An 18645-nucleotide genomic window follows, 5' to 3' on the forward strand; every position below is an offset into this window, starting at 1 on the left:
AAGGGTCAAAGAGACAGGAAACGCTCTGTTCATTACTACAAATTCTGATTCAGGACACACCCCCAGTTACAAACACAAAGGCAACAAAGTTAGAAAGATGGCTACTTATTCTTTTACTTCCTAAAGTTAGCAGAAAGTATGTTAAATGAACTTTATAAAAAAAAGGCCCATCATTAATACATGTCTGTAATTTCTTACAATCAAAAGAAAACAAAAATCTAAATTAAACTTGAAGTTGGCAAACTGTGTGAGCAGCAGACACAGTGATGTAATCACAGAGGTCTACAGCCGAGTGGTGGAGTTGACGGGAAGCTGGTGTGGTTTAAACACACGTCCCCCAGAGAGACCATCACCACGGGATGATACCACTCCCCCAATATATTCTAGCAGAGAGTGCACTCTATTAGAGAACAGGAGGAGAACCAGACATCTGCAAAACAAAAAAGAAAAGAAAAAGAAAAGAAGGTAGAGTGGTTTAAAGAAGGGAACAGCCCGAGGCGACACCCATCTACACTCCAGGACGGGGGGAATGACAACAGGGGAAGAGAGGGACAATGTCAACGTGTCCAAACAATGACAAGGTCATCAATAAGACAGAAGAACCGTGTTTGCTGTCATTCTCCTCCTTTTCTAAAAGACTCCTCCCTCTCTCTCTCTCACACACACACACACACACACACACACACACACACACACACACACACACCCCGCTGGAAATGATCAAAAATGTCAGTTACAGTTAAAAACCTGTAATGCAGCAGTAAAGTGCAGAGAACAAACGGCTTTTACACACACACACACACACACACGAGCCAAAAGAAAAGGTGAGTGAGCAAACCTTCTCTTCACTGAAACGCCCTCATACCCACATTATACGTCACCCTCATCCTTAGTCATGTAGAAGACACAGAACCCAACAAGCAGCTTTCCATGTCAGCACCACCAGAATGACACACACACACACACACACACACACACACACACACACACACACACACACACACACACACACACACACACACACACACACACACACACACACACACACACACACACACACACACACACACACACGTATAAGCACAGTAACAAACTACAGTGCCCTTCTTGGACATTCTACAGATAAACCTGTGATTATCTCATTCAGCTTAGGAAACACTCACACTTACAAGTTTACAAAACAGCAACAAAGTTCACAAATAAAAATAACGGGTAAGTGGGTTAGATTATAGAGAACGTCATTAATTCATGATTCTTTTATGTTTCTTTCAGTCCTCCATAACACATCACAGCATTGGTCAATCTCAGAAGTCTTGTTCCTCCAAATGAATCCTCCAAGATCTTCCAGCGTACCTTCTACTCCTCTTCTGGAAAACGTGCTAATTCATTGGTGAAAGCATTTTCAACGGAACACAGTCAATTTGACACCACACTCATGAAAAAATGTTACCTTATCTATTAAGTGCCCTATAGTGGGTATGTGTGGGTTTGAACACACACAAACAAGTGTTTATTCTATATATATATATGACGAGTCTGTATTCCCTTGTACAGACGGAGAAACTGCATTTGGAACAACTGAAGTTAGAGCTTTTAGAAATAAAGGAGCTGAACCCATAGAACCTTGGCAGCAGCAGCTGGATAAGTTGTAGGAGACTGATTGGAAGAGACTGAGAATGCAAGACAGAGAGAGAGAGAGAGAGAGAGAGAGAGAGAGAGAGAGAGAGACTGTGCTGAAACAGAGAAGAGAGACTGTCCCGAAACAGAATAGAGAGACTGTCCCGAAACAGAATAGAGAGACTGTCCCGAAACAGAATAGAGACTGTCCCGAAACAGAATAGAGACTGTTCCGAAACAGAGTAGAGACTGTTCCGAAACAGAGTAGAGAGACTGTCCCGAAACAGAATAGAGAGACTGTCCCGAAACAGAATAGAGAGACTGTCCCGAAACAGAATAGAGAGACTGTCCCGAAACAGAATAGAGAGACTGTCCCGAAACAGAGTAGAGAGACTGTTCCGAAACAGAGTAGAGAGACTGTTCCGAAACAGAGTAGAGAGACTGTTCCGAAACAGAGTAGAGAGACTGTTCCGAAACAGAATAGAGACTGTCCCGAAACAGAGTAGAGAGACTGTTCCGAAACAGAATAGAGAGACTGTTCCGAAACAGAAGAGAGACTGTTCCGAAACAGAATAGAGAGACTGTCCCGAAACAGAGTAGAGAGACTGTTCCGAAACAGAATAGAGAGACTGTCCCGAAACAGAGTAGAGAGACTGTTCCGAAACAGAATAGAGAGACTGTTCCGAAACAGAGTAGAGAGACTGTTCAGAAACAGAATAGAGAGACTGTTCCGAAACAGAATAGAGAGACTGTTCAGAAACAAGAGTAGAGAGACTGTTCAGAAACAGAGTAGAGACAAGAGTAGAGAGACTATTCAGAAACAGAGAAAAGAAAGACACTGTGCCAAATTAAATACAGAGGCAGGTTTTCATCATTATGATGAAGGTGGAATCTTTCCGTAAGAGTATATAAGGTGTAAAATAATGCTTTAGAAGGTTGTCTGCATGTGTGTTGTTTTTCAGAGAAGGTTCGCTGAAGTCACCAGTCCTTTGTGAGTACATGTAATAAGCTTGTGTCAAGGAAAGGTGGTCAGCGGCAGAGTACTCGAACACACGGATGTTCTGCTGAGGTTCACACAAACGACGACCACAGGGGCGCGAGCGTGGCCGGCCCGGCGGGTTCGTGCGGGTTCAGTGGTGCTGCGTAGCACCCGGTCGCAGATACGAGTCCTCGTGTCCGCAGTGGTTGACGGGCTCGCTCTTGAACAGAGCGGGAGGGGGAGGCAGGAGGGAGGACGGGACCGAGAGGTGCTGAGGGGCGTGGCTTGCCATGGGGGCGTGTCCAGTATGATGCACGGGGGTATGTGTGTGCGTTTGATGGTGCTGGGTAGGCGTGGCCTGCATGTGCAAATGGGAAAAGCCGTGTCCAATAGCACCTCTCTGAGGGGCGGGTCCTGTGGTGGAACCAATCATTCCTGGGCCGGCGGCTGCAACGGTCGATGTTGCCTGCGGGGGCTGTGGTGTATTGGGGGTGTGGCCAGTGGAAGAGGGCGTGGTGTGGCCAGCTAGATGAATAGACATGGACATGTTGGCAGGCTGTAGGGTCACCGGGCTCGTCACCCGGAAACACTTCTCGCGGTGTGCCTTGAGCATGTTGGAGAAGCGGAAGCGCTGGCCGCACACCTCGCACGGGTACGGCTTCTCCCCCGTGTGCGTCCGCCGGTGACGCTTCATGTTCGGACGGCTGGTGAAACTCTTCCCACAGATCTCACAGATAAATGGCTTCTCACCTACACAGAGACAGAGATGATGAGAGAGAAATTCACGCCTGAAATGAACACAGAACCAAAATCACAGATGTATATTCCCACATACAGGGACATAGTGGGTCCAAACACCAGGATAGATGGAGAGTGTGTGTGTGTGTGTGTGTGTGTTCTTGGGTAATATGGAGGTATAGGCGTTATTAAAGGCCACATCTGGTGCACACTGGGTGTGTTCAACCACAAGAATTTAACACTATCCTACCATATCTAGGGGAGCAGTGGGCTGTGTGAGATCATGGCTGTAATGCACAAGGTGTGTGTGTGTGTGTGTGTGTGTGTGTGTGTGTGTGTGTGTGTGTGTGTGTGCACATTTCTCATGAATGAATCCTCCAAGATCTTCCAGCGTACCTTCTACTCCTCTTCTGGAAAACGTGCTAATTCATTGGTGAAAGCATTTTCAACGGAACACAGTCAATTTGACACCACACTCATGAAAAAATGTGTGTGCACATTTCTCACCTGTGTGGGTTTTCATATGTTCATCAAAGTACTGCTTCATGTTGAAGTCTTTGCCGCACCACTGACACATGAACTGCTTGTGTCCAATGTGGATACTCATATGAGAGCGGAGCTGATATTTATACTGGAACCTCTCATCACAGTTCTACACACACACACACACACACACACACACACACACAGTATAGGTGTAAGCAGTAGTTGTACACGAACAAGAAACAGCACTTTTTAATATATCCGACATAACCTGCTATTACATCTTATAAACCTGTCATTACCAAGTTATTTATACATAAGGCAGCCCAACCCTGCCCTACTGCATATATGCTCACACACACACACACACACACACACACACACACACCCCTAGTACACCCAGACCATGGTTTCCATGCAGACCAGATCCAGCCTGAAAAGCCCAGTCTCTGGAAACAGAGGCCTGCTGATTGAGAAGCTTGTTTTTCTGGTTCAGACTCACGTTGGCAGAAAACAAGTGAACGTTAACACCTTTCTACCCCAAACACCGAGAGAGACGTCATTTACATAATTAACGTGTGACACAATCACCTGAACCTGTTATCTCGTTGTACTTGTACAATGTCAAATATTCGTATTCAATATTCATATCCGTAGTCCATCTTTCGACACGTGGCCTTAAATGAACTCCAAGGGCGAAGAACGCTCTGGTGAAGGTTCCAGCTTACTGGAAACACAAACACTTCCTACCACACCAGCTATTTAAGAAGCAACAGCAGGGTGAGGGAGCCAGCCGGGCCCAGGGAGAGCCAGCCGGGCCAGGGAGAGCCAGCCGGGCCAGGGAGAGCCAGCCCGGCCCAGGGAGAGCCAGCCCGGCCCAGGGAGAGCCAGCCGGGCCCAGGGGGAGCCAGCCCGGCCCAGGGGGAGCCAGCCTGGCCCAGGGGGAGCCAGCCGGGCCAGGGGGAGCCAGCCGGGCCAGGGAGAGCCAGCGGGGACCCTCCTGCTCCAGACTGACTGGCATCATGACGCCGGTGGAGGGGAGTGGCCACGCAGCGGGACACACAGGTTAGGCCAGCGGGACACACAGGTTAGGCCAGCGGGACACACAGGTTAGGCCAGCGGGACACACAGGTTAGGCCAGCGGGACACACTGGTTAGGCCAGCGGGACACACTGGTTAGGCCAGCGGGACACACTGGTTAGGCCAGCGGGACACACTGGTTAGGCCAGTGGCGCCAACATCAAGCAATTCAACCCACGGCAAACGGGCAACATTTGCTTCATACATAAATGAGCAAACAAGACTGTCCATACACGGGACAAACAGCCAGGCATGGGCCGACGGGAGCATCACAGCTAACCAGCCCATGAACCGACGAATCTCACAAATGTGTATTTGACTGCAAACACTCTGATTCCACCCTGGGAGGTTATTTTTCCAAAGTTCCCAAAAATGTTTATATTAGGAATATGATGAGACATAACCTCTTGAAACAGAAACATAAATATCATAAAATTTATGCAAATGTCTGCTTTGGGACAGTCAAATAAACAGTAATCAGGGCTTTATTTCCATGGCAGTCACCAAAATGTATTTTCACCTGCACCAATATATGTGCTCAGACACACAAGTTGAGCTTTATCCCGATGTTTGAGGAAGTATACACATTTCATTCCTTTGTGTACATATGTTTGCTTTATCTCACTGTGCAATAAGTTATGAATGTGTGTGTGTGTGTGTGTGTGTGTGTGTGTGTGTGTCCTGAAAGAGCCTAACCACCCTGCCAGGGCTTCCTGGTGAGGTCTGAAACAAGTGTGTGAAAGCACACGCAAATACGAGAGTGTGTGTTTACCTCACAGCGGAAGGGTTTCTCCCCCGAGTGTTGCAGAGAGTGCACCTTCAGAGACATGCTACGCTTAAACGACTTTCCACATGTCTCACATGTAAATGGCATGTCTTTAGTGTGAGCTAGGGAGAGAGAGAGAGAGAGAGAGAGAGAGAGAGAGAGAGAGAGAGAGAGAGAGAGAGAGAGAGAAAGAGAGAGGGGTTATGTTTACATCAACACTTTGTGCAATCAAATGTGAATCATAGTTAGGGTAACAATAACAATCAAAGTATTCTTAAAAGCAAAAATACTACTAAGTGAAGAAGAAGAAAACTGCTTTTATTTTACTGCTTTTATGTCTTTCTGTCGCTCCAAGTCATTATATGAAGCATGAAAAATTCATTCAAATGTCAATTGCAGTCAGATCAGATTTGGTAGAATTTTTTTCTGTTAAATGTCGTCACATAACAATGTCACGCACAGGCCCACAAAGAAGGTCGGGATTGGTGGGCTGGCTACCCGAGTAACGTAGTGGGCTAGTTACATGAGTATTCACTAAAATGACCTTTACTTTTGCTTGAGTTTGTGCTTTGTTGTTTGACAAACCAGGCAAGCCATTATTCTCAGATCCTTTCAGTAAACTAGAATGGGATTACTGTACCACTATAGGACAGGATTACAGAGCACTGTAGGACAGGATTACAGTACCACTGTAGGACAGGATTACAGAGCACTTGTAGGACAGGATTACTGTACCACTATAGGACAGGATTACAGAGCACTGTAGGACAGGATTACAGAGCACTTGTAGGACAGGATTACAGAGCACTTGTAGGACAGGATTACAGAGCACTGTAGGACAGGATTACAGTACCACTGTAGGACAGGATTACAGATCACTATAGGACAGGATTACAGAGCACTGTAGGACAGGATTACAGAGCACCGTAGGACAGGATTACTGTACCACTGTAGGACAGGATTTCAGAGCACTTGTAGGACAGGATTACAGAGCACTTGTAGGACAGGATTACAGAGCACTTGTAGGACAGGATTACAGAGCACTTGTAGGACAGGATTACAGAGCACTTGTAGGACAGGATTACAGAGCACTTGTAGGACAGGATTACAGAGCACTTGTAGGACAGGATTACAGAGCACTTGTAGGACAGGATTACAGAGCACTTGTAGGACAGGATTACAGAGCACTTGTAGGACAGGATTACAGAGCACTTGTAGGACAGGATTACAGAGCACTTGTAGGACAGGATTACTGTACCACTGTAGGACAGGATTACTGTACCACTGTAGGACAGGATTACAGAGCACTTGTAGGACAGGATTACAGAGCACTTGTAGGACAGGATTACTGTACCACTGTAGGACAGGATTACTGTACCACTGTAGGACAGGATTACTGTACCACTGTAGGACAGGATTACAGAGCACTACACAAGAATGATTCCACACCATTTGTCTAGCCACAGGAAACACAAAATACACACGGACTTCAATGGAAGCTGGAAAAAACAGGAATGGCGGCCCAAGAGCACAGGGGGCGGGGCAGTGATGACACAGCTGAGATGACCAACATGGAGGGAGTAGCAGGGGCAGAGAGTGACAGGAGGCAGAGTGTTGGGCTGGCAAGGGCGTGGGACACGGGGCCGAGGGACACGGGGGGGGCGCAGGACACGGGGCCGGGGGACGGGGGACACGGGGGTGCAGGACACGGGGCCGGGGGACACCTCCTTGGAGTTGCACTGGCCCACTGTCTTATGTAAGGTTACGTTAGGAAACTTTTGACAGACGTGTGGATAATAATGTCAAAGCAGTGGTTCATCATTCAAAACGGCTAGTTTCAAAGCACAGCAAACGGCCTACATATCGTCCCTAGCTAAACTGCTCACAACACCGATGATAGCAACCTACATAAAAATGTCAGAGAACACTCTTATAGCTAAAGATTAACCGTGTACTCCGTGAACTTAGAGTTTTTACTCTCTTATGTATCTAGGGTTAGGGTCATTTGAAAAGTCTCACATTCAGAATTAGACTTAAAGGGGATGATTGTCTATAAATCATCATCAGAGTATATTTCCAGACTACACAGTGCTGCTTTAAGAGGAGTGTGTGGATTCAACACTCATTTTGACGTGCTCTAGAAACATGCTGTGCTTTGAGCATGTGTAGTACGTGTGTGCGTCTACCGTTTACCTGAGGTCAACGAGCAAGTTCTGGAGGAACATTAGAAATGTGGACATGGCGTACTCACCAACCATGTGCTTACGGACGTGGGCCATTGTGTAGAACTTCTTCTCACAGATCTCACAGGCAAACTTCTTCTCAGCATAGCCATGGACGATCTTAATGTGTTCGTGAAGTGACCACAGTTTTTTAAAGGATTTATTACATGACACACACTGGAAAGGAACACACGCACGCACGCACACACACACACACACGTTAGAACTTCCATCTTGAGATACAACAACACACTGATTAAATACCACCATAAGAGCATACATGTCAAGATATTTCCTTCATCCTAAGGGCATAAATACTACAGTCAAACTCTAAAACTTCCTAAACACCTGTACAAGACTCACACACCTGACTCTGCCTCCCTCTGCTGGTGACACAAAAAACTGCACGGACTTTGAGTCAGATCTTTCTCTACAAACGAAAGCAAATTCGATTTTGATTCTTATCGTAGTTACACACGTAACAGTCCGACATTTCATCACCAGTCGGACATAACCAACAGACTTCGGCGGCCTGGGGAATGTTAAACGTAGCGTATCCACAAACGCTACGATGCACCTTAGACCCTAACGGACTCGCGTTAGAGACACGGCGGGCCCGTGTGGTCCACCCTCACCTGGATGTTCTTCTCACAGTCCGTCTGCTGGTGCAGGGCCAGCTCGCTCTCCAGCACAAACTTCTTGCCACACTTGTCACATATCTGCATGCGCCTGTGTGTGACGTTCATGTGCTTCTCCAGGTACCAGCGGGTGTTGAAGACGCGCGGACACTTCTCGCACGCCAGCGTCTCCCGCTCCTCCCCGCCTTTGGCTCCGCCCCCTCCGCCACAGGCCGAGGAGGCGGCACCGCTCTTTCCGTCCCGGGCGGTCCTGCGCTTCTGGGGCGGGACCTCGGCGCTCTTCCTCCGCCCCCTGGTCGTCATGCCGGCGGTGGCTACGGCGACGGTCGTCACGGCCACGCGCCGACTTTTCCTGCGCGGCTGGACGCCGACCCGGCCCCTGCGCGACCTCTTGGCCCGCGACCTCCGACCCTCGTTCTCCTCTTCTTCCTCTTCCTCCTCGTCCTCCGGGTCCTCCTCCGCACTCTCCTCCTCTTCCATGCTATCGTCATTTTCGTCTTCCTCCTCCTCGTCCTCCTCTTCCTCCTCGCTGTCGGTCTTGTCGTCCGCGGCCGGGTTCACCGAGTCCCCCTTGTCCCCTTTAGACACATGCAGAGTCTGATTGTTCAAGTTCACCTCCACGATGATCTGTGCTCGTTTAAACTCCTCTTCCTCTTCGCCCCTCTCCTCTTCCTCTTCGCCCCTCTCCTCGTCCTCCGTGTCCTCCGACGCGCCGTCGTTCCTGTGCTGTGCGGCTCCCTCGGCCCCAGAACCTCCGGAACCTTCTTTGTAATACTGCTGAAGGGGGCCAGAATTGGGCTCGAGTTCAGGAGCCGTCTGAGTTATCGGTTTGGAGGCCATCTTGTTGTCAACCAACACCGGGTAGGGCTTAGCTCCTCCCTCCTGCTTGTAGAGCTTTACTGATAGGTCACTGTCGCTCGAGGCCGAGTGGTGATAGTAGGACTGTGCGGTCCTTTGCCCTTCTTCTTGTGACATGGCTTCTAGGGCAGACACCTCTTCTTTCAGTGCCTGGCACGACTTCATCTGTGTGTGTGTGTGTGTGTGTCTCTATACAGAGAGCTATGCGTCGTCTGCACTGTTCTCTTGATGCTTGACAGTGTAGGGAGCTAAAAACGGCCAGGATCCAACGCCCTGCTCCTCCCTGGAGGCGACAGGAGGAGAGAGAGACACCTCAGCCCAACCCAGCCTGAGCCTCCATACTCTCCACATCAGGAGGAGTGAGAGGGCCAGAGAGGAAGAGGTGGCGTCTCGGCTGCTTCCTCTCCACACAGCGATGGCATAAAGCCCGCGGAGGGCCCGGGCCAACTCGGGCCACTTCAAGACGCGACCACCGCCCCGCTCCTAGAGACAGCCACCTGTGTTAAGTCTTCTGAAGGTGCCTTTGTGAGAAGTCTAGCCTCTTGCAGTCAGAACAGCTGCCTGAGAGAAAGATATAACAAACACAGGAAAAGAAAAATCAATTTCAAGCCTTACTGCTAAAACACGAGTGAACTTAAAACACAAAAATTCTAGGGTTGTGTGAAATGGACAAAAAAAAAAAACCACAATACCTGCTTACAGTTCCATGATATGCTGGATATGCTACTATATTTAGTTTTTATGAGGTTTGCTTACAAGCTGGAACAAACATAATATACCCCCAACAAATGAGCACCAAAACAAAAACACTGTAATTTTATTCAATGAGTTTAAGAAGAAACTTAAACTAACATACATAAAAAGATGCAAATAATGGACTGATCGGTCCAATCGGCTAACTACGCAGTATTGTTTGACAGGACTTGCTGGTTACAGTCACTTTATTACTGGTCTTTTTTAACAAATGTTCATGAAATATTCTCAGAAAGTGGAGATCACGACTACTTTGAGGTTACCTACAGCATCTTCTTCACACAGCAGAGTATGAAAAGAGAATCATTATTTAAACAAGACACATTATTCACCAAAAGACAATAGTCGTACACTGGCATTGTACAAGAGGCAATATTACCTGATGGATTTCCACAACCACTGACATTTTAAATGCAGAGATTTTCATCTTTTGAAGATCAAAAAATGATTTAATGTGACAAGGCAGCTTTCTGACATTCAGTACATTAGTGTACGGGTGTGTTGAAGAGAGAAATGAAACTGCTGTCTGGTTAAGGTGCAGAGATCTAAAAATCTCACTACCACGCTTACAAATATAGGCGTACGCGCACACACACACTCACACTCACACACACACCTAACCACAACTGTTTCACTTCTGTGTGGGAGCATGTGTGAGCGACTTAAATTGCAACCACAAAGAAGCTGAGTACAGAAAACTAACCCCCTTAAAAACACACACACACACAAACACCTGAATATTTAATACCTCAAATAAAGTCATAAAAGGCATGTGTTTCTTAAGCTGCAACTTGGCACAAAGCACATTTAAAAATCACAAATGGATAGAGCTGCATAATTGCATAAAACTACATAATTCTTTGCAAATCTAAAGTGAGCATTTTGTACCAAATTGGAAGGAATTTTGGTGATTTTGTTTTTTTTTGTCCTGTTAATCACAGTGAACACCTTCACCTCAGACTTACACAGTCCAGACCAGTCGGCAGAAGCATCAGAGAAGTCAAACTTCAGGGGACAAAGCCTTTTATTTTCTCCGAACTTTCTGCAATTTCTAACTGGCATCTTTAGAAAAGTGGAGGACCAAAAAATAAATAAAACTAAATAAATAATGAAAACCATATTTTACAAAGACAGAATGAGACTCTCTTTTTTCTTCAGATTACCTCAGGATTAGAATGCATGGTGAAGATTCAGTCAACTGACAACATTGGCAGTTATGCCCTTCAAAGACATAACCACATTTTCAGTATGAGTAATATCTGTGGGACTCCGTTTGTGCTGTGTTTTTTAAGCGCATTTTCAAGGAATGTTTATAACAAGAAAACAAAAAGGATAGTAATTGTATCTTTCTGAAAAAAGCAGACTGGGGTGCACTTGCTCAGATGACCTCTAAGTGACCTTACTGACCCCTAGAGGTTAAGAATCAGGGCCGGTGTGTGGATCCTCAAAGATAAGCAAAACAAATTAACAAAACTTAAATTGAAAAGAAAAATAACTCAGTTTAACCACACTACTCTTAACGGTCTCAGTCCTTACTTCCTGAGTCTCACGGCCTCGTCTTAGCTGTGTGTGTGTGTGTGTGTGTGTGTGTGTGGGCATGTGCATACAGAATAGCTGCCAGTGTGTGAGCAGAGGGAGTGTGTAATAGCGCCCGTGTGTGTTTACATTACCCTTAAAGCATGCAAACAGACCAGACGACTCTACACCTCCCTCCATCAGGATGATCAATGCAGTATAAACCCACACAAACACACAGCCAGGTAGCATCTATATTCACCCACACCTATACACACTTTTCTTCCTGTAGTCTGCAGCTTTCTGAGAATCGACACACGCGCCAAAGTGTGTGACCACACAGCATGTGCATGGTATGTGTGTGTGTGTTTGTGTGTGTGTGTGTGTGTCACATCCATTCTGCAGAGTCCTGTATTCTAGAATGGGCTAATATTCCGCCGGTGATGCGTGGGCGATCTTTTAGGGACGGGTTCACGGGGATTCGTGCATGACCCTGCAGCTCTGCTGTAAGCTGCTCTAAATGGAGCGGCACACGAGCGCTCACAGGTGTGCGCTGAGAGGAGAAACGTGTGGCTGTTCTACACCCTTCAGACCTGTAGTCTGTAAAGCCACATGTAGCGGAGTGTCAGCATGCAAGTGCGCATGCATGGAACCCGGCCGCTGTGGCAGATGGTTTTGGTGCCAAAGTAGCATGCTGGCCCACTCCCAAATAAGCCCTGAGCCCTTCCCCTAACCCTAGCTACAGCTTCAGAGGAGAGGACTCCCGCTGAGGGGAAAGGCAGCTATTAAAAGGAGTGTTGTGAGCCTTCTAAATCTTAACAGTATTTCCACCCCTCAGTCCTGTATTCGTTACTGTTGGTCGAGCTGAATCATTGTGAAACTGGCTCTACCTGAGAAACACCACAACGCTCAAATGTGAAACCAATCAACAGGGAGGGGGGTGGTTTAAGGACAGAGCGCAGACACCGACACGGCCCGCTCGGTCACACCTGCCGCTGACGTCTCCCACGCTCGGCCTCCGTCGCCCGCTGGATATCGGTCACCTGGGTTATTAAGCAGCCACTTCCTCCACCCGAGTCACCACGTTTCTGCACCCTCACCCGTTTTTTTTGCATTCACAGTTATTAGTATTTGAACCAGGACTTTAGTTCTACGCCATTGTGAAGTATCGCCATCTGTTCCCGCTCAATTCAAGCATTTTCATTCTGCCTGAACGCCATTCTGTGTATTACCCGTCTATGCTCCTTCACCTGCTCTTCTGGATTATGCCTCGTCTGCCAGGATGTCTGATTTTCCGTCTCTGACTGTTCCCTGGACGTCCCTGCGTACCGCTGCTGGCCTCTCTAGTTCCAACCTCGGCCTATTCTGACGACCTCTTTTGCGATCGTCCTAAACACATAGGTAACCACTCATTTCAATCCACAAGGGGTTTCATTGGGTTTTCACGTTACATTAAATCAACACAAGATTGCGCTCACCAGCCTGACAACCAAGTAGCCCAAAACCAAGCCAAGCGGTGTTCATGCAAAGGGCAGACACTGATTTGCTATGGTGGTTTAGGTAGAACACCATGTCTCCTGCTCAGGTTCTCCTGTTATACGCTGCTGCGTAGACTAGTAGATATGTTAATTATTTATGACTGTGGAAAAAATAAAAGCAATCCTGGGTCAGGAGTTATGGGTGCACACCAATGTACATGTGTGCACAAAGATTAAGATGAAATATTTAATAATGCATTTTGTTAACAAACGACTAGGCCCATCATGTGGTTGTATACTATAATTAAAACAAGCTCCTGCACCTCAGTGAAAGTTAAAAACACTACTTATTTTACAGTCTTCCACCTTTTCTTTCTTGATTCATCTTTTACAATTTCAGGGTAATCCTCTCTTCCACATGCGTGGGGATGACACACATTTTAATAACTGAATGCTTGTGTCACTATAACTCCCTTTGATGTGGGCAACTGTCAGATCATCAAAATCTAACTACAGTAATTACTCAGTCTTCATGCGGTTATTACACATTTACACCTGTATACAATTTCTATTGGTCTAAAATAGTGTTTAATCCTTTTGAACTCCATTAATAGTCATAAAACTGCAACCTCTTCATAACCCGTCACTTAAAAGATTTTGCCACAGCCATCGACAAAAATAATGGATCAGATCCTCGATTTTGTGCCTTTGAGAAAACTTGAGTCCCATTAACCTTGTAATGAACTCAGGCAATTGCAAGTAACCTCACCTTTACTAATTTAGTCGGCAACCGAAACATGACCAAGACACCACAGCAAGGAGCCAATTACTATTACAGGTAAAGATATGAGAGAAGGTACACAGCAGAAACAAAGTTGTGGAGGAGGGGGAGAACAGCAACACACAACACTTTCCAAAAGGAAGAAGCTCGGCCAGGATCAGTTGAAGACCCATGGAACAGGTCTCTACGGCAGCCGAGGGTTGTTATTGCTGTGGGGAAACTGTGCGAGAATTCTCTCAATATTGATAAGATTTCACACCTTTTGATTGTTTTTTTCTCAATAAAGCTTTGTGGTGCCTTTAATCATAGACATTTGTTTTACAATATTTTACAACCCCTACCCCCCCTCACGGGTTTCAACAAAATTACATAGCTGCAATATTTAGCAATTTCACAAACCTTATGATCTCCAATCAGGAAAAGCACAGGTGTCAAAATGTAAGGGATCTTGCAGACTAAATCCCAATAACTGTCTGTTGCACAGTATCTTGCTGTTCTGTCTCAGGCATTTTTTTGTGTGAAAATGTCCTGATTTCAACTTCTAGTATCAATCTGAAACTGTGTCTGAAGCTTTGCACATTTTTCACCCTTGAGAAACATATGGCCTACATAGATGTTAAGTCAGAGGATATGCAACTACTTCCTGGGTCATGAAATTAATTACTCACTGACACAGGCTGAGTAAAATGCTGGACTGTTCTTCTTACAACAGTCTTATGTATGCTTTTCACCCAAAACAATTATAAGTCAACTTCTCATTACCAAGGGTGAACTTCCGGACACTGAAAGGCCTGCAGAAAAGCATATTTGAAGAAAACCATCCAAAACTAAACGCTTACATAAACTTCTTTAACACTCTCTGGCCCACTACAGCTACACCACCATTTAGGATCATATGACTCTTTTCAGTTAAAAACATTTGTTGCAAAACATGTAGTTGGTCTGTAGACAGGACCAAAACAAAAATGCTAGGATGGATATATATTTTATATATATATGTGTGTGTGTGTGTGTGTGTGTGAGAATGTTTTACAGCCTCCCAGCCTTTAAAGGTGTTGTGTGGATTTTGTGCTTCACATTTTGTGTGTTTATGGCACGAACTGGAAGCGGGAACAACCGAAAAAAAAGTGTACCTAGCTAGCTAACGAAGCGACTGACATAGTTTATTAGGGTTATGGACAAAATAACCATAAACCCCGTCGTGTTTGTACACTATAATCTCGGGTATTTCACACGGGTGACACATTCAGAGAGGCCTGAAACTTCCAGCGCGGGGGAAGAGTGCGAACGCCTCAGCCAGGCGTGCGCTAGCTAGCCGCGGCTTCACGGGGGCCTTGTCTGCGCCTTTCCACCATCCACCACCACAAAGTCCACCACCAAAAACTGGCTCAAGTTTATTTTAAAATAAAAACCCGGACCTAGTCAGATAACCTCAAGCCGTCAGTGTTTTCACAAAACACCGACCGCACTCCACCGACAAAGCCCAAGTTTGTGGAAGGAGCGCAAATAAAGGGTTAAGTCTAAGGGAAGCGTCGGTTGGTCAGCAGGCCGCCGGGCTCGTTAGCTAGCGTGCTAACCGAGTAGCTCCGCGCTCGCGACGTTCGGCTGCGCGAGAAGCGGATTCTTACAGTTAGCACTCGGCTAGCTAACAGAAATATCAACCATAACGCGAGATATGGGGGTTTATATTCTTCACATCCCCCCTTTAATGGTGCTGGATGGACTGCGAGGGTAATCAACACCCCACATATATCACATATCGCGCTTTCGTGTCCTCGTCGCGGACGACTTTCACTTTTTTTTAACCCCAAAACCGCCCAGATTTGTAACACATCGGACCCGAGATTTGCTCAGATCCGCAGCCCCGGCTGGTCAACACCGTCCGCGCCTGCACGCCGGTGGACTCGCAGCGGGCAAACGTCGCGCCGTGCCATTTGTTTTTTTTTTTTTGCAAAACACACATTTTTTTTCCACGTTTTAAAGACAGGAACATTTTCAGGAATCCTCCTCCTCCTCCTCCTGTTTGCGAACAAAACCCTGCCGAGTGCGAGTCACCCCCCGCCGAAAAAATAACTCCACAAAACCAACAGGACCCGCGTGTGACAGCGCCGTACCTGCACCGGCTCCCGCGCGGGGGTTTCTTGGGTGTTTCTCGCTTGATGCACGACTGTCATCTTTGTAAAATAAATGCAAATGAAGAAAATTAACTTGTGGCTGGCGAGCCGTGCTCTCGTCGCCGGATCACTCACCCGAAGCACGAGCGCCCTCTCTCTCGCAGCGTGCATCCCAACTTGCACACACTGAGATCCACACACGTAAAAAGAGTAATGTGCAAAAAATAAAATAAACGTTGTTTAAACGTTGCGAACCGCCAGTCAATCATCACACCGATTTTGGGAATGTGCGAATAGTTTGCAGCTGTTTGCATACGTGCTGCATGGGATAAACATAAACTGTCACTAATTTATATCGTTTGGAAGCTGCACAGCCTTCCACGGCCGCCGTGTGTCTAAGCCCCATGGCTTTACTGCCCAGCTCGCGCTACGTGGCCGGCCTGTCTCGCGCACCAACCCATCTCGCGCATCCTGGCGGCCGAGCTGCCTGGGTTGGACGCGCGCGCGTGTCGTCGTCGTGGTTTTTTTTTTTTTTTTTACCCCCGGTCTGCAAAACGTATGGCGCGCGTGCCCGTTATCATTGTATAAAGTAGTGCAGTCCATAGAGAAATCACTTGAACTTTAGCTGATAGATTTGTTAGAAGTAGATTGCCTGTTGTGATCAGCCCAAAGGCTAACAGTGGATAAGTAAACGAATATGCACCATAAGGGGTAAAAAAATCTAAATAATCCACGGAAATAATTACAGTAAGTATTACTACAATATCCACAGGACATTTATTTGCATAAATATTTAGAGTACACGGCTAACACTACAATTTGTCTAGCTGGAGAATACTTTTTTACTTACTCTAGATTTATGTTGTTTGCCTCTGTGGTATCATGACCATGTACATTCCTCTTTATGGGTTAGGAAATGTGAAAAAGTAATCATACAAATGACAAGTATACACATGTTCCTATTTATTAACATATTGAAACTTTTTTTAACAATACTGTAACTTATGGATTTGAAAAATCATAGGAAAGACACTATTAAATAACATACACTATGTTGCAAAGAGTATTTGCTCACCCATCCATTTTATAAGAATCAGGTGTTCCAATCACTTCCATGGCCACAGGTGTATAAGATTATGCATGTTTAACTATGCTTTTACAAACATTTGTGAAAGAATGGGTCACTCTCAGGAGCTCAGTGAATTCCAGAGTGGAACGGTCATGAAATTTCCTCGCTCCTAAATATTCATTCCACTGTCAGCTGTATTATAAGAAAATGGAAGTGTTTGGGAATAACAGCAACTCATCCATGAAGTGGCAAGCCACGTAAACGGATGGAGCGGGGTCAGTGGATGCAAAGAAGTTGCCAACTTTCTACAGAGTCAATTACTACAGACATCCAAACTTCATTTGGCCTTCAAATTAGCTCAAGAACAGTGCGCAGAGAGCTTCGTGGAATGGGGTTCCATGGTCGAGTAGCTGCATCCAAGCCATACATCACCAAGTGCAATGCAAAGCATCAGATGCAGTGGTGTATAACACGTCTCCATGTGTCAATCTGATGAATGAATCTGGGTTTGGCGGTTGCCAGGAGAACTGTACTTGTCTGACTGCATTGTGTCATGTGTAAAGTTTGGTGGAGGGGGATTATGGTGTGGGGTTGGTTTTCAGGAGCTGGGCTTGGCCCCTTAGTTCCAGTTAAAGGAGCTCTGAATGCTTCAGTATACCAAGACATTTTGGACAATTCCATGCTCCCAACTTTGTGGGAACAGTTTGGAGCTGGCCCCTTCCTCTTCCAACATGACTGTGCACCAGTGCACAAAGCAAGGTCCATAAAGACATGGATGGCAGAGTCTGGTATGGATGAACTTGACTGGCCTGCACAGAGTCCTGTCCTAAACCTAATAGAGCACATTTAGGATGAATTAGAGCGGAGACTGAGAGCCAGGCCTTCTCATCCAACATCAGTATGTGACCTCACAAATTCCCATAAACACACTCCAAAACCTTGTGGACAGCCTTCCCAGAAGAGTTGGAGCTGTTCTAACTGCTAAGGGTGGACCATGTCATATAGGAATGGGATGTCACTTAAGCTCATATGTGAATCAAGGAAGGTGAGCGAATACTTTTGGCAATATAGTGTACTTACTGTCTAAATTTGACCTATGTCAGTCATGAAAATTGAACTGTACAATCAAGTATGAGGCACAGTGAGCAAAAGCAACGATAAGGAAAAGCTGTACTACGATGCAGAATTGTCTTTTTGGGGGGGAAAAGGTTCACTGACCGATATGTGCAGTGAACAGTGTTTTACACAAACATCTTCGTGAGAAAAGGTCAACTCTGCATCAGTAGTTTCACAGGCATGACTGATACCCACCTGTTACCAAAACCAGTATTAAAACACGGACTGGTAAAAAAAAGTTGTTTGGATCCTATTGTAGCAAATCTATAGTATAGGAGTAAAGGAGTATTAAAAAGATGCAATTTCATCCATTTTATACCAGAACCATAAAATGATCTATTATATTTGGTTTGGAACTGTCTGGGTCTATCTAAAGTTGTCACAAAGGTGTGTGTGATGTGTAAGCCCTTACCAAACAGGAAAGACAGACTGACATCC

General features: G+C 46.1%; 1 protein-coding gene across 3 annotated transcripts; it reads right to left on the reverse strand.

Moving 5' to 3' along the window:
- Nucleotides 1–94: 94 nt before the first annotated feature.
- znf652 (zinc finger protein 652) lies at nt 95–16481 on the reverse strand. 3 transcript variants are annotated; one of them, XM_076997167.1, is made up of 6 exons: nt 16158–16481; nt 8521–9942; nt 7915–8062; nt 5670–5785; nt 3842–3986; nt 95–3346 (listed from the first exon to the last, which is right to left on the reverse strand). In XM_076997167.1, the coding sequence occupies exons 2-6, from the start codon at nt 9544–9546 to the stop codon at nt 2748–2750; spliced, it is 2034 nt and encodes a 677-aa protein (XP_076853282.1). In that variant the 5' UTR covers nt 9547–9942; nt 16158–16481; the 3' UTR covers nt 95–2747. The 3 variants fall into 3 exon arrangements, with proteins under 3 accessions (XP_076853282.1, XP_076853280.1, XP_076853281.1); XM_076997165.1 differs by having other exon boundaries at nt 16023–16160; XM_076997166.1 differs by lacking the exon at nt 16158–16481 and adding an exon at nt 10514–10691.
- Nucleotides 16482–18645: the final 2164 nt, after the last annotated feature.

This window comes from Brachyhypopomus gauderio, chromosome 2, assembly GCF_052324685.1.
Source record: "Brachyhypopomus gauderio isolate BG-103 chromosome 2, BGAUD_0.2, whole genome shotgun sequence".
NCBI classification, from domain to species: domain Eukaryota; kingdom Metazoa; phylum Chordata; class Actinopteri; order Gymnotiformes; family Hypopomidae; genus Brachyhypopomus; species Brachyhypopomus gauderio.